The sequence below is a fragment of the Akebia trifoliata genome, unplaced genomic scaffold (assembly GCF_017979445.1).
Source record: "Akebia trifoliata isolate Shusen 1 unplaced genomic scaffold, ASM1797944v1 Contig01390, whole genome shotgun sequence".
Classification (NCBI taxonomy): domain Eukaryota; kingdom Viridiplantae; phylum Streptophyta; class Magnoliopsida; order Ranunculales; family Lardizabalaceae; genus Akebia; species Akebia trifoliata.
Window position 1 is genome coordinate 466240 of NW_028237687.1, and position 16882 is coordinate 483121.

The window sequence follows — 16882 nt, forward strand, 5'->3', positions numbered from 1 at the left end:
GTTTTTATCATTTATGAAGTTTTTTGTGCGAAATGGTCGTGTAACTTTAAGAGGGGCATTTTCGTAATTTTGTCAAATTTTGTGAAAATTGACAAAATGATTTATTTGATTTCGATTTGTTGTTTTATGTATTTGAATGGATTTTCCTAAGTATAATGTAGGCTCTAGGGATGTTTTGAGATTAGGGGTATTTTAGTAATTTGGTCATTTTTTTAATGATTTTTACCGTAAAGTTTTTTTTTTGTCTGTAAGATGATGATTTCTAGACTTTTGAGATTATATTTTCCTAGCGTAGCGTGATTTCTAAAGTTTTGTTAATTTGAGATATCTTATCCGAATTTCTGAAACACATCTAGTAACAAAATAGAGCATTGGAATAATCATCCATCATTGGGAACCGTTGCAATTGGGTTGACGAGTTGCTTAATCAGGCGAGTGCAAAAACGGGGTGCCTACAAGAGGACATTTCTTCCTACTCTACCCCAACACCCTAAAGGTGGGCTGGGCTGGAGGAGCATCGATGATGATGAAATCTTTTAGATTAATATTCATGCTGATAGGAGGAGGAAAGTTAGGATTTGGAAAAAGAGAAGAAATTGGACCCACTCAAGGAGAGTGGAGGTGGGGTGATGTCGTTCAGGGACTAGGAGAGAGAGTTGGGGAAAAATATTGAATAGGGGTAGGAGAGTCAACAGATAAGGTTGGATCTGAAAAGGTATCGGATGGTAGAGTAAAGTACTCAAAACCCTGATCGGTGAAGTAAAGGGGGAGAACAGTAATCCGATGACAAACTGTTTCCTCGATTTTCCCTCTTCTTTCTGTTTTCCCCGATTCTTTCCTCAGCTCGTTAGGCCTTCCCGGACTCGACAGCAATGATTGAAAATCGTTCTGAAACATTCAAAGAAAGTTTAGCTAGCCTCTCCAAGAATGGGTTAACAACAAAGGTTGAGAAGTTGTTACTTTGAAAGGTCTCAAAGACCCTATACCCTTTTTTCGCCACTCCAACCCCAAACTCCCACTTCTCAGAGAGATCAAGGGTCAATGAACCAGCCCTTATCCGAACTAGGGAGGTTCACCAAGGCATTACCCCCACATTTTGAGGGCATAGAACAATATCATGCGCGACGGGAGATGGATTTGAGGTTATATTTGGAGAAAAACTCGATGAGGGAGATGCTCATCCTCTAAACGGCCCTCACCAGTCTGTAGAAATTACTAAACATCTATCTTGGAGCCTTATTGATTCGGCTCAAGACCGCCCTAAGGAGATAGTGGAAAATGCATGGCAACAACAATTTGACCTACATAGATCATGATCTCCTCTGGACGATTGATGAGACTATCGTTGTTCTTCTCACCGGAGTTAATAATAATTTTAGTTCTACCTTACTTGTGGGGCAAGTAGGGGATCGAACCCAAGAGAAAGGAGGAATAGAGCTAAGCTAAGAAGATAAAATTCAAATTAACTAAAAGGAATTAAAATTATTTTTCTTTGTATTTTTGAACTTATAAGAAGATGTAAAATTGCTAGAAAATAAACTAAAGTAAATGAAATTAAAAGCAAGTAAACTTATGAATTAAAACACCATTGGAGGTGGATCTACCTAAAACATGTTAATGAGCAATTTCTAGTCTCTAGCCTTTTTATAACTCAATCATAAGGGCTTGGTGTTAGCTCCTTAGATCGGAAAGTTTTGCAATTAAAATGAAATAAAGGAACAAAAACAAAGTAGAATTTCTTGAGAACTTCTTACTACAAATTATCTAATTTAAGCATACTTTATCTTGATCTAATCTAAGCATAAAGTATCTATATTAAGAATAAAATGTGCAAGAAACTTAAAGAGAATTCATAAGCATTTTAAATAAAAGAAAGGTAAAAATTAGAAATAACACAAGAACTTGCTCTAGGCTTTTCCACTCTCCAATGGAGGGGAACTTAGCCTAATGTCATTGCAAGAGAGGGAAGATAAGAGATGAAAGAACTTTTCTTCATTTCATGGAGAAAATTACAACTTCTTCTTCTTCTACTTCTTACAAGACTAGTTAACCAAAAGAAAATAACTAGAAAATGAAAATACAAAAAATAAGAGAATAGGCAAAGAGCCTTAGATTAAAGGAGTCTTGGATAAGAGAACCAAGATGGGACCCTTTCTCTAGAAATGAAGGCTCTATTTATAGAGAAAAATGTGTGTAGAAGAGTCTAAAAGTAGCCTCCACTTTTCTTTGCACAAAAAGACAAAAGAGGAGAATATGAGTTAAGGATTAGGGCATTCCAAAGGATTAGGGCATTCCAAAGTGTTAGGGCATTCCAAAGTGGGCCCAAATGCTTTTGCCTTGAGATTTTGATTCCAAATTGTTGATTTTCTGCACAAGAAACACACGTAATTAGATTTATCTAGTAAATGAATTTATTTATATATAATTAAGCCTAATTAACATGCAACGTGGTGGTTTGAGGCTTATCATGATTATTATCTTAATATAGAGAAATAGGTACAAAAATCAAGATAAATATCCGGAAAATGTGCGTATAATTGAGTGTTTGGAGACACTCATCACACCCCCAAACTTACCTTTTTCTAGTCCCTAGAAAATAAAACTGCCACTTTCGCAGGCACCTCGACTGCATTTAGCGAATGCAGCAAGCCCTTGAACCGCTAGGTTACCCCTAGTGGACGAGTTTGACTCGTGAGGGTTTGCAGAAAATATACCCACAAAATTTGAAAACAACTTTGAAGTAAAAATAGTCAAAATCAAAACTTATATTGAAAAGCACAAGTCTTTTTTTTTTTTTTTTTGTCAATCAATTAGAAGTACTGCTTGGTATAGAGTCCCAACCCTTATTTCTCTACGACAAAACTTAGACTTAAATTGACCTTTAAGCGATAGTGATTCTAACTCAGAAATTTAAGAGATTCGATTTCCCAAAATGAGTTTCAACCTTCTAACTACTCAAGAATAACTGGAGTAACTTAGGGTTTAATTCTAAACTTAGCATCCTGTCTGGGGTAGTGAGAAGTGTGGATATTCACTTTAATACCTCTAAGGGGCTTTATCTGTGATATTCCAGTATACTCACATTTTTACACTTGATGGCTTTCACCCTACTAAAACTTTACATAAACTTTTGGATCTTTGACTTTTTTTTTTTTTTTTTTTTTATTACTTCTTCACTATTTTTCTAAGAAAAGTAGGCAGCCCTTTTCAAGGTACCCAGTCTAATTCAATGGTTGCTGTACAAGGTGTATACAATCCAGTTCTGTTTTTCTTCTAATCAACCAACCAATTGAACAAGGAAGTCAAAGTTCATCAAACCTAGTTTTTCCTTAAACTCTAGGTAGAAAGAAGGTAACAAGCTCTTTTAATACAATCTAGACTCTTGGTAACCTTATTAGAAGTGACTATAAACCAAAAGATAACTTTGCTCTAATTTTTGCCTAAGAGAAACATAAATGGGGACTCCAGATCATAGCTTCCAATGAAAGACTGATTAAATATTTTCACTAAGTGCTTAAAAGATACAAGCTAAGACTTTGAGAAAAATACAACAAAGTTGCCAACCAAATATTTTTCAATTTTTTTTTGTATAAAAGAAGAAAATAATAAGTGGAAATCCAACCCATACACCCCCAAACTTAAACATTATATTGTCCTCAATATTTCAACATATACATGCAAAGGTAAAATTGAAATTGACAAAATGAAATGAAGTGGGTTAGATAGCACCTGAGAAAGACCTTATAGTCCTGTTGATATTTAACACAATGTCCCTTGAAGTGCATGGATTGCCTCCCAGAAGCGCTAAGTTTAACGTCTTTAGCTAGACGAAAACATAGTTAATTTTGATAGACGGGATCATCGAGAAAAAGAACTTCCTCCTGCGGAACATACTCGAGAAACGGTTTGAGACGTTGGCCATTCACTTTGAAAGTGGATCCGTCCTTAGGATTAAGGACTTCAACAGCACCATGGGGGTAAACTGTTTGGATAATATATGGGCCAGTCCATCGAGACTTAAGTTTTCCAGGAAAAAGGTGGAGTCTATTATCATACAACAAAACTTTTTGATTAGGAATGAAATTCCTCCTAAGAATGTGCCTATCGTGAAAGAATTTGGTACGCTCTTTGTACCTTTTGGCACAATCATACGAGTCATTTCTAATCTCTTCTAACTCGTCTAGTTGTAACTTTCGCTTCTCACCGGCTTTATCAAAATCAAAGTTGAGGCGTTTGATCGCCCAATATGCACGATGTTCTAGTTCTACAGGGAGATGGCAGGCCTTGCCAAAAACTAACCGGTAGGGAGACATCCCTATGGGTGTCTTGAATGCAGTCCTATAGGCCCAGAGTGAATCACTCAATCTCAAAGACCAATCTTTCCTTGAAGGATTGACTGTTTTTTCTAAGATAGTCTTTATTTCCCTGTTAGAAATCTCCACTTGTCCACTTGTTTGTGGGTGGTAAGGTGTGGCAACCTTATGCGTTATGAGGTATTTCTTCATCAACGCAGCAAAGATCTTGTTGCAAAAATGCGAGCCACCATCACTTATGATAGCTCGCGGAGTACCAAATCTTGAAAAAATCGTCTCCTTGATGAATTTTATCACAACCTTGTGATCGTTAGTTCTACATGCCACAGCTTCGACCCATTTTGACACATAGTCAACGGCAACTAGGATGTATTGATAACCCTGGGAGATAGGAAAAGGTCCCATGAAGTCTATACCCCACACGTCAAAAATTTCGATGATCAGTATAGGATTTTGAGGCATTTCATTTCTCTTAGAGATTTTTCCTAATCTTTGACATCTATCACAAGATTTGCTAAACTCGTGGGCATCACGAAAAATACTAGGCCAGAAAAAACCGCATTGTAGGATTTTCATGGCGGTCTTCTTACCACTGAAGTGCCCTCCGCAGGCATGATTATGGCAAAACTCTAGGATACTGACTTGCTCACAGGTTGAAATACAACGTCTAATGATTTGATCGGGACAATACTTAAATAAGTATGGTCATCCCAGAAATACCATTTTGTTTTTGACAGAAGACGAAGTTTCTCTTGACTAGTCATTTCGACTGGGAATTGACCTGTAACTAGGTAGTTGACAATGTCCGCATACCATGGAGCATTGGCTTGAGAGATTTGCATAAGTTGCTCATCGGGAAAGGATTCAGAGATGGGTAAGGATTCCTCGGATGGCTTGTTAACTATCCTAGACAAGTGATCAGCTACGACATTTTCTGCCCTTTTTTGTCTCGGATCTCGAGATCAAACTCTTGTAGAAGTAGAATCCAACGGATTAATCTTGCTTTAGCATCTTTCTTTGATAAAAGGTACTTCAATGCTGCGTGGTCTGTGTAGATCATGACTTTAGATCCTATGAGGTAGGGGCGGAATTTTTCAATGGCATAGACCACTGCTAGCATTTCCTTCTCTGTTGTAGAGTAATTAAGCTGAGCATCGTTTAGGGTTTTACTAGCATATTGGATAACATGAGGTTGTTTTTCAATTCGCTGACCCAAAACAGCGCCTATTGCATAATCTGAAGCGTCGCACATAACTTCGAATGGAATGCTCCAGTTTGGAGGTTGAATAATGGGTGCCGAGGTTAACTCGGACTTGAGCTTGTTGAACGCAGAGAGACATGACTCTGAAAAGTCGAAAGGAACATCCTTTCCCAATAGCTCACATAAAGGCTTCGAGATTTTCCCGAAATCTTTAATGAATCTACGATAAAAACCCGCATGGCCTAGGAATGACCTAATTTCTTTGACCGTTCTAGGAGGTGGTAATTTTTCAATTAGACCTACCTTTGCCTTATCTACCTCAATCCCCTTAGCAGAAACAATGTGCCCTAGCACAATCCCCGATGTTACCATGAAATGGCATTTTTCCCAATTGAGGACTAGATTGACCTCTTTGCAACGTACAAGGACCAAAGTCAAGTGATGGAGACATTCCTCAAAACTTGGTCCAAAAATTGAAAAATCGTCCATGAACACTTCGAGATATTTTTCTAGCATGTCGGAAAATATACTCATCATGCACCGTTGAAAAGTAGCGGGTGCATTGCACAATCCAAAAGGCATGCGACGATACGCGAAAGTTCCAAAGGACAGGTGAAAGTTGTTTTCTCTTGATCGATTGGAGCAACGGGTATCTGGTTGTACCCGGAATAACCATCTAAGAAGCAATAGTAAGAATGTCCTGCCAGACGCTCTAACATTTGATCAATGAAAGGTAAGGGGAAATGATCCTTAGGAGTCATCGAGTTGAGTTTCCTATAGTCAATACACACTCTCCATCCATTTTGGACTCGAGTGGGGATTAATTCATTGTCTTGGTTCACTACCACAGTGATACCAGACTTCTTAGGAACTACTTGTATAGGACTCACCCAACGACTGTCAGAGATAGGATAGATAATACCCGCATCTAGCAATTTCATCACTTCCATCCGAACCACGTCTTTCATGACAGGATTTAGTCGTCTCTGAGGTTCTAAGGAAGGTTTAGCAAAATCCTCTAAACGAATGTGGTGCATCACCACAGATGGACTAATTCCCTTGATGTCAGCTATGCTCCAACCATAGCTTCTTGATGTTCCCTTAATACTCCTAACAACTTTCCCTCTTGGACTTCATTGAGGTGAGAGGAAATGATCACAGGCAAGGTTTGATTCTTGCCAAGAAATGCATATCTCAAGGTCTCTGGAAGAGACTTGAGTTCCAATTTTGGAGGCTCGACATGAGAAGGAACAAGATTGGATGTGCGCACAGGAAGACTTTCAGCTTTTGCGTGCCACCGCACAGAATCTAAGAGTGGAACGGATTCAAGCAAAGCATTGACTTCGCTTATAGACTCTTCTACGTCCAAGTCAAGGCCAAAGTGAGCCAAACATTTCGTTAGGGGATCAGAGTACCCTAATTCTTGATACGTTTGATTGACTAGCGTATCTATCATGTTCACTTCCTCCATACCATCATCTACATCAATTCCTTGGAAATTGTGGAAGACGTTCAGTTTCACTTTCATATCCCCAAATGCTAAAGTCATAATTCCGTTTCTACAACGAATGACTGCGTCAGACGTGGCTAAGAATGGACGTCCTAAGATGATAGGAATATGACTGTTCGAATTGATGACTGGCTCTGTGTCTAAGACAACAAAGTCAACAGGAAAATAGAAATCTTTGACTTTAACTATCACGTCCTCAACTATACCCTTTGGAATTTTTATGGACCTATCGGCTAGACTCAACGTGATATCTGTGGGTTTCAAAACCCCCAAACCTAATTGTTTATAAACCGAATATGGTAAAAGGTTCACACTGGCCCCTAAGTCTAAGAGACATTTTTCGACCACTTGATTTCCAATATGAATAGAAATTGTCGGACATCCAGGATCCTTAAATTTTGGTGCAATCGTTTGTTGGATGAGTGACGAAGCTTGGGCTGCCATAATAGCTTCCCGAGGAAATGGTGTTTTCCTTTTAGCTGTGGTCAAATCCTTTAAGAATTTCGCATAAGAAGGTATCTGCTTAATGACATCTAGGAATGGGATATTGATATGCACATTTTGGAAGACTTCTAAGACACCCTCAAACTGCTTACCTTTTTTAGAATCTCTAAAGCGATAGGGAAATGGAGCTTTTGGAATTGGCAAAATGATAGGAGGATTTTCAAATCTTTCTTCTTCTCTGTTGGAGACTCTATGGCTTCTTTTTGAACTTTGTCCTTTTCTAAGACCTTTTCTCCCGTGTCAATAGGTTGGACCTTGTTGTCCACCTTCTTTCCCGAACGCAAGGTGTGGATAGCCTGGACTGAGTCTTGTGGAGCTCCAGAATGGCTTCCTACTTCGTATTGACCTTTTGATCCGTTTGGAATCAAAGGTTGACCTCTAGGGTTAGGGATAGTCTGACTAGGAAATTGACCTTTCTCTCTCCCACTCAAGGAAAGAGCTAACTGCCCCAACTGAACTTCCATCTTAGCTATGGATTGCGCAGTGACCTGGTTAATCTGAGTTTGATTTTGATGGGTTTGCTGTTGAGTTTGGATGAACTGCTGTTGCTGCCTCATCAACTCGGCAATCATAGATTCTAAAGACGACTGTTGTTGGGCAGGCTGCTGGTAATTGGTCATGGGATCTGGTATGATGGCTCTGCAATCGATAGATTGTTGGGGTTGATAAGGGACTTGAGGAACAATAGCTTGGTTTGTGGAAGAACCAGATTGCCTAGGAAAACTCCTATTGTAACCTGACGGACCACTAGATTGAATAGGTTCATTCTGTCTGTATGAGAAATTAGGATGGAACCTATTATCTGGGTGATACGTTTGGCTAAAAGAGTTTGGAGTTGGCTTCCTAAAAGTACTATAGCCATTAATCGCATTTGCTTGTTCAGCTTTGATTTGAGGCAAGGTGGGACAACACTCGACCAAATGGTCGTTGCCGTCGCATATGACACACAAAGAACTCGGTTCGACAGTCACTTGCGAAATTGTACGAGGGTCTAGGTGAGGTTTGGATGCTGAGATGGTAAAGGCATCTAACTTCTTCGTGAGATTATTCATCCCACTCACTAGACTACACATGACATTTTTGAGATCAGGGTCTGCCTTCATCTCATACATGCCTGTCTTCCTAACCGGATCGTCTCTATCAAATTCTTCTTGGTTAGTGCTCCAATTTTGAGCACTCTCAGCTAACTCTACGAGGAAATCATACGCTTGGTTGGGAGTCTGGTTCATGAACTGACCCTTATGCATTGACTCAACTAAGGTACGTTGATTCATTGTTAATCCTCTATAAAAACTTTGCACCAACTGTGCTTTGTCAATGCCATGGTGTGGGCATTTGACCAATAAATCATTGAATCTTTCCCAAGTTTGGGAAAATTCATCATCAGGACGGGCTCTAAAATTTCTAATAGAGTCCTTCATTTTCTCAGTTTTGGCCACGGGGTAGAATTTGGCCATAAATTTCTTGGATAGAACATCCCAGGTAGATATGGAATTGGGTGTTAGGGAGTTCAACCACGCAGCTGCGTGGTCTTCCAAGGATAACGGGAACAGAATAAGCTTGATACTCTCCTCATCTAGATTCTGATTTCTAAAAGTTTGACATATAGTCAAGAATCGATTAAGATGGGTGTAAGGTTGTTCACGCTCTAAACCGTGGAACTTAGGGAGCATATTGATGGTGGCAGCCCTAATTTCAAACTGAGGTGCATTGTTCAATGGTAAAACAATGCATGTGGGAGGAGATGCGGAAGCTGGAGCGAAGAGCTCATTGAGAGTTCGCTCTCGATCACCCATCATAACTACTGATGGTGTCTTGCGTATCCTACTGATGGTACGTTCGATCTCAGGATCAAATGGTTCTAACACGTTATTTTGTGAACGTCTACCAAGCATACAAATCACACAGTCGATCAAACAATCACGAAAAGAAAAGACTGGACCTAGATAGGTTGCCTAAAGCTAGACAGCTCCTAACTGGGTAGAAATAGCGCAACTAGCCTTCCAACTCGGTTCTATGAAGTCAAGTTTGAATCATTCGGATCTCCAGATCGGAGGAGGCGCATAATGCATAAGCAAGAGCACGCTTAAATACCTTCCTTTCTTGAATAGACTGAGTCTATCCCCTCAAAGGGCAAGATCTTACTAGATACAAAAATGACCAAGAAGCGCAATTGGCACAACTTGAAGCGAAATTTCTCCTATTGAGCTCGTGGGCCCTATAGTCAAGTCTAATTGATTTTAATTAATTTGATTGGATGACTAGTGAATTGATTATCCTAATTAGAGCAAGGAATTGGTAATGACTTCCAATCCTTATCTTATCATGCCATCCCTAGGAGAGGGGTGCTCTTTACTACTTAATTAACTATTCCAAGTGTGTGCAAATTGGAAAAATAACATACAAAGGCAAGGAGTAACCCACTAGCAAAGAGAGGCGTGGGTGTTTCGGGATTACCTCCCGTGCTAGACGGGGTGAAGACGGTTTGAGTCGACTTAGGCCACCAACTCCAATTTTGGTGTGCGAACCTAAGGAGCCGTGACGGTATTGTCCACCCGTCGTCCTTCCTTAGTCTATTACAATCCAAGCCTTCTTGGATAATTAATAAAAATTACAAGAAATCCTATACAAGAGTTTCTAAAACAGAAAAATAAACCTAACTAAAGATTAAAGGAAATTGAAAGAAAAGAAGAAAAAAAAAAATGTTCACCTACAAGAAGCAAAACAGAAATGTTAGCAGAAATGATAGTAAATGGACTCAAAAACAGAATCTGACTTACCGCTATCTTGCTGACTTTGTCACATTTTATAGAAAATTTCGTTCTACCCCAAATCGATATACACTAATAGATAATCGGAGATCGGAGTAGAAAGTTACAGTCAGTTTAAGTTCTGCTGTCAAGGGTGAAAAAGAAAACGAGAATGACTTTTTTTTTTTTTTTAATGTTTTTTTCTTCTTTCTTCTCTCTTAAAATCTCAAGAACACTTGAACTTATAGAAAGAAACCAAAAGAAAAAAAATAAAATAAAATAAAAATGAAAAAAAAAATTTTAAATCAAAACTTACCACTACTACCTTTACCTTTCCCCGGCAGCGGCGCCAAAATTCTGATGAGACTATCGTTGTTCTTCTCACCGGAGTTAATAATAATCTTAGTTTTACCTTACTTGTGGGGCAAGTAGGGGATCGAACCCAAGAGAAAGGAGGAATAGAGCTAAGCTAAGAAGATAAAATTCAAATTAACTAAAAGGAATTAAAACTGTTTTTCTTTGTATTTTTGAACTTATAAGAAGATGTAAAATTGCTAGAAAATAAACTAAAGTAAATGAAATTAAAAGCAAGTAAACTTATGAATTAAAACACCATTGGAGGTGGATCTACCTAAAACATGTTAATGAGCAATTTCTAGTCTCTAGCCTTTTTATAACTCAATCATAAGGGCTTGGTGTTAGCTCCTTAGATCGGAAAGTTTTGCAATTAAAATGAAATAAAGGAACAAAAACAAAGTAGAATTTCTTGAGAACTTCTTACTACAAATTATCTAATTTAAGCATACTTTATCTTGATCTAATCTAAGCATAAAGTATCTATATTAAGAATAAAATGTGCAAGAAACTTAAAGAGAATTCATAAGCATTTTAAATAAAAGAAAGGCATAAAATTAGAAATAACACAAGAACTTGCTCTAGGCTTTTCCACTCTCCAATGGAGGGGAACTTAGCCTAATGTCATTGCAAGAGAGGGAAGATAAGAGATGAAAGAACTTTTCTTCATTTCATGGAGAAAATTACAACTTCTTCTTCTTCTACTTCTTACAAGACTAGTTAACCAAAAGAAAATAACTAGAAAATGAAAATACAAAAAATAAGAGAATAGGCAAAGAGCCTTAGATTAAAGGAGTCTTGGATAAGAGAACCAAGATGGGACCCTTTCTCTAGAAATGAAGGCTCTATTTATAGAGAAAAATGTGTGTAGAAGAGTCTAAAAGTAGCCTCCACTTTTCTTTGCACAAAAAGACAAAAGAGAAGAATATGAGTTAAGGATTAGGGCATTCCAAAGGATTAGGGCATTCCAAAGTGGGCCCAAATGCTTTTGCCTTGAGATTTTGATTCCAAATTGTTGATTTTCTGCACAAGAAACACACGTAATTAGATTTATCTAGTAAATGAATTTATTTATATATAATTAAGCCTATTTAATATGCAACATGGTGGTTTGAGGCTTATCATGATTATTATCTTAATATAGAGAAATAGGTACAAAAATCAAGATAAATATCCGGAAAATGTGCGTATAATTGAGTGTTTGGAGACACTCATCAACGATGGTCACTAAATTCCCCACAAAGCTTGATTTTGACCTCTTTAGGGATGGAATATGTTTTGCAGAGGGTGGCCATTCTATTAGACATCGTTTTAGAAGAAATGGATGAAGAAAAAGAAAAGAATTGTTATCTCAAAGGATTTCAAAGATGAAGGATCGAAATGCAGAGATGAAAAGGTTTGGGTGCTTCAAAGCTCAAGAACAGTGAAAGAGATAAGACAAGACAGAAAAGTGCATTCAAATCCCTAAAACCCTTGTACTTATAGTCAAATATTATGAACAACAAGTTACGATTTATTGGAACATGCTATAGATTAGGAATGAGTGGAACCCAAGCGATTGCACCATTCGAAATCTAAAACGGTAATTTGTCATTATGATGAAACCCGAAGTGAAACCACGCAATGATGAAAAAACAAAACATGTGTGCCATTTAATGTTGTTTGGACACCGTTTCTTGAGACAACGGTTGAAGATTAGCGTCATCTTGAGAGGGGGTAATTGTAGAGGGTTAAATGGGTAAAGCATCTAGTCCTTACACGTGTCCAAAAGTTAATTTGGCAGAAGGTCAAAGCTGAGTAATTTTAACTCAAAGTGGTACCTAGATCACCCATCTCAACTCAAGCATTAGCTCTACTCTGTATGAAAGACCAAGCAAGGTAGAATTGTGGGTTGTCACCAAATCAACTCAGATCCCTTAATTGCAGGAAAGATCCCAGGAATCTTGGAGAGGGATAGCATAATCAACACGAATCTCTTCCCTTCTCAACAACTTCCCCTAAAAGTGAGGGATTCCTTATGAAGATCCCTTGAAATTAGGGATCTTAAGGAAATTCTTAGATCGAGAAAATTTCTAGGAAGATCTATAAATTAAGGAGGAGGTCGAGAGGGGGGGCTTTGAGGGCAAAAAGAGTAAGAATCTTTATTGCCTATTATAAGAGCTAACTTGATCGTCGGAGGATTTTTGGCAGGTACCACACCGGTATCACCACTCGATGGAGGAAGCAAGAAGTGCAAAATGAAACAAAGGAGCTGAGTTGTCAAAGGTAACTCGAAATTGCCTCTTCAAGTAGTCTTACAAAAATGAGCCAAACACATTTCCAAAGAATTAGAAAAAGATAATTGAAAGAACCTATCTTCCATAAGGGTTTCAATCATGTTCACCTCATGGACTTCATCATCATCCTCTGGTTGTTTGTAAATATTGAAAATATTTAATTCTATCATCATATTTTCAGAAGAGAGTTTCATCACCCAATTTCTGCAATTGATTAAGGTATTTGATATTGTGTGAAATTGAGGACCAAGGATGACAGGTGGTGCTTACATTTGTTCTATTGGAAAGTAAAATTTATCTATTTGGACTAGCATGTCCTCAACTATCCCTCTCCGTAACCTAACAGATCAGCGAGTTTTAGAGTGACATTATCGGATTTTAATTCACCAAGTCTCAAGTGTTCGTATACCAAGTAAGGCGGTAGATTTACAGTTACCTCTAAATCAAGTAAAGCTTATTCAATCCAAAAATTCCTTACTATACCAGAAATAGAAGGACAACCCAGATCCTTATACTTGAGTGGAGTATTGTGTTTGGTGATAAAACTTACTTTTTCTGTCAAAAAGAATTTCTTGTATACATAAAGCTTGCACTTAACAATTCAAAGATCCTTTAAAAATATTGATTTTGGTTGGTAGAGGAAGCAAAGATTTCATTTCAGGTGATTTTGTGAGAGTTGGGTAAAAAACCCTAAAGTTTGATTTCGTTTTAAGTTGTTTGGATTCTGAGATTAAAAGGCCCAAGGATTCCAATGTGTTGGAATTTTGAAAAAAAAAATTCATAAATCATACAATTTTGTTTCGCTATGAATGTTTCTAAACAAGAAAAAAAAATTAAGAGAGTGGTAGCTATTTTTGAAAAAGGAAGGTCTGACCATGGGCTAGAACCAGTAGAAGATAAGAAAGAAGGGGAGTTTGTGATGATCATGAAGACGACCTATAGCAACAGCCATATGCTCTGCCCGTGACTATACAATTATGGCCCTGCCCGTGACTATACAACGACGGTCTAATGTCTAGTTGTCACTATAGAATGTTTTAGCAACAGTCAGTAGCATAAGTGACGGTATAGAAACTTATTACAATGGGCGATATATGGGTGCATATCAACACTCATTATGTGACCATTGCTAAAAGGCGACGCAATAGGTAATTTTTCTTGTGGTGGTACTCACTCAAAGAAACCTTGAAACCACTAAACAAGAACCCAGAAATCATTCTCAACTATAATTACCCTTGGCCTTGTGTTTAAGAGGGGAAGACATCTGGAAGATGCCTTTTCTAAAGCTTTCTCTACAAAAGTTTCAAATCCAAGCTCAAGAAGCTTTTGAATAGCCCTAAACCTAACTGTCAAATTGCCAACACCAACCCTATCACGTTCATTCAGCTAATCACCTCTAATGCCATTTCAATCAATGCCCGAGGGGCAATTCAAAAAAATAATTTTTCCCCTAAATACATTAAGTAATTGAAGATATAAACGGTTTGAAAATTGCTTCTCTAAAAATTACCTAGATACATCCTAAGTTATAATAAAAAATGCAAAACATGAATGAACTAAGCTTTATGGCCAAATTGAACCCTTTCAAGGTGATTCAAATTCAAAAAGATCTCATTAAAAGTAAACTTAACCATAGAAGAGAGTCTGTCTAAGATAATGGTAGAGAAATTCTACTCAAAAGTCTGAATGGCTCTCCTTAGTTTCTAATGTTCAAGTCATTGAATTGGATGGAAAGCAGAGGCAGAACAATCTCCTTCAACCCTTACCACTAACATCTCCATCTACAATTGCGTGTCTCATCAAAACAATCTCTTTCACTAAATTCCTATAAGTAAATGGCCGAACTGCAGCTCGTAAAAACAACCCTGGCGGGATTTTACTCCTCTTGACTCTCCTCCTTGGACCATAACTTGCATTCTCCCTCACCGTTACACCTCTCATTTCCCCATTCTTCTCCTTCTCCTCCTCCTCCTTCTCTTCTTCCTCCATTTCCATTGCTTTCAGTTGCCTCTCATAGAACTCGGTCGATGCCTCAACACTTTGCTTCACCAAGCTTTCCATTGCTTCAGAGCTACTCAATGCCTTCTTAAACTCTTCATCCCAATTCCTCTCATTCTCTTCTACACTAACACCTAATTCATCGTCCCCGCTTTCTTCCACATCCATAACTACATCATCATCACCATCATCATCATCATCACCATCATCTTCAATCCAATCTATTATTTGGGTCTCGTCATCCACATTGCCCTCATCGTCGTCATCGGGAGCATCGCAACCTAACTCCATTTCTTCCAACTTCGCCTTCCACTCCTTAGTATAAGGATGCAAAACATAAACAGGATGATTCGACAACAAAAACTCCAAGCATTTCGACTTCATCTCATCATTCAACTTCTCATAAGCCTTCACCACATCATCAACAAAAGCCTTTGGGCTCGCCCTCACAATCTTACACAACCCACCAAAGTACGTACACATCTCGACCCTCCCATCTTCGCGCTTCAATTCAAATAAATAGTTTTGCTCCGTACTTGGATCGAGGAATGGCCCCAATGCTTTAAAGAAATTGTCTTGTGGTTCAAACCTACATTGGTACACAGGTCGCTTAACGTAGATTATATCGGGTCGCATCCACGCCGCACATTGTGTGATCAATGCTCTGGCTTTGTTCCCTAGCCGACCCATTAGAGTCCACTTATCCAACCTTTGACTTCCAGCTTGAACAACAACCTCACACACTAGAGTCCATTGCTGCCATGGCAAATCTGTAATTTTCCACTTTGGGTGCCGAACAAATACCCAAAAATACTTAAACCCCACTGTTTTATCCATCGAATTCAATCTAATACTGAAATCTTCAGCCATTTCGAACTGTTCGATCTCTTCCCATTCTTCCTGATCTCGAACTTCACCAATCATGGTGACATTTTCATCCGAGAAACGACCACGAATTGGATCACCAACGACAATTCCACGCCACGAGTATGGACCATACTCGCCGTACTTGTACCAATCGTAAGGGTGCCGAAGATTGGGATCGTCCTGCTCCATGAATCGAACCATTCGATCGTAACCTAAACCGATCATTTGTAGCTCTTCTTCTGAGAAATTATCGGCATAATTGCGATTTGGGTTTTTGAGCTTGAAGAAGAGGTTCTCGGCAAGTTTTCGACTTTTCCGGCGAGCGTTCTTCTTAGCTTGTCGCCGGACCTCGGCGTCGCCTTCTATACGTCCGGTGGATGGTTGACCAGGCTTTTTCTTGCTCCGTCCGGCGGAAACGCTAGGGTTCCGGCGGTGAGTGGAAGTGTTGAAGAGGGGAGGAGGGACGTTAGGGTTTTGGGAGATTGCTTGAATGGGGAAAATTTTAGGCTTTTGAGGTGAAGGAATTACGGTTAGAGTTAGGGTTTTGGTGAGAGAATTTGGGAGCCTTTTCAGAGAAGTCCATTGAAAGGAGTAGATAGAAGGGTGTAGGGTTTTAGGGAGGGAGAAGTTGGGATGCAGCATTGAGCAGCTTGGAGTGAAACAGACACAGTGCGGTGGATAAGAGGTTATTAGGTAAGACGGTTTGTTTTGAACTTTTTTTTGGAAAAATTACCTAATGATCCGTGGTACTGATTTTTCTTTCGGATTAATCCTTAATTCTTAAGGGTGAGTGAAATAGTTCACTCGGTAAATCCCATTCTAGACATTTCTCACGATAAAAATATTATCTTAACCAATTAAATTCACCATTTTCACCTTAAAAAAATTTGAAAAGAAAAAAGAAGTCATTTTCAAGGATTTTTTACATACACTTTACTTCATTTTTTTTTATCAAAATCGATCAAGGATAATTCTTTTGGTTTGAATACACAAGTTGTTTTGTTAAGTTTAAAATCGATCTTTCTATGTATTTTTATTGAAAAAATAAAATTAGGTAAATTTTACAAAGTGAGATCGGTAATTATTATTTTTTGATTAATAATTTTTTT

The 16882-nt window shown here is 38.4% G+C and overlaps 1 protein-coding gene across 1 annotated transcript; it reads right to left on the reverse strand.

Moving 5' to 3' along the window:
• Positions 1-14524: 14524 nt before the first annotated feature.
• On the reverse strand, positions 14525-16439 carry LOC147380486 (uncharacterized). The gene has a single exon (XM_086431655.1). It carries the CDS (start codon positions 16413-16415, stop codon positions 14664-14666), a length of 1752 nt encoding a protein of 583 aa, XP_086287781.1. The 5' UTR covers positions 16416-16439; the 3' UTR covers positions 14525-14663.
• Positions 16440-16882: the final 443 nt, after the last annotated feature.

What these genes read in the sequence shown, in the direction of transcription:
- LOC147380486 (XM_086431655.1), bottom strand. Translation starts at nt 16,415, where the DNA reads ATGCTGCATCCCAACTTCTCCCTCCCTAAAACCCTACACCCTTCTATC.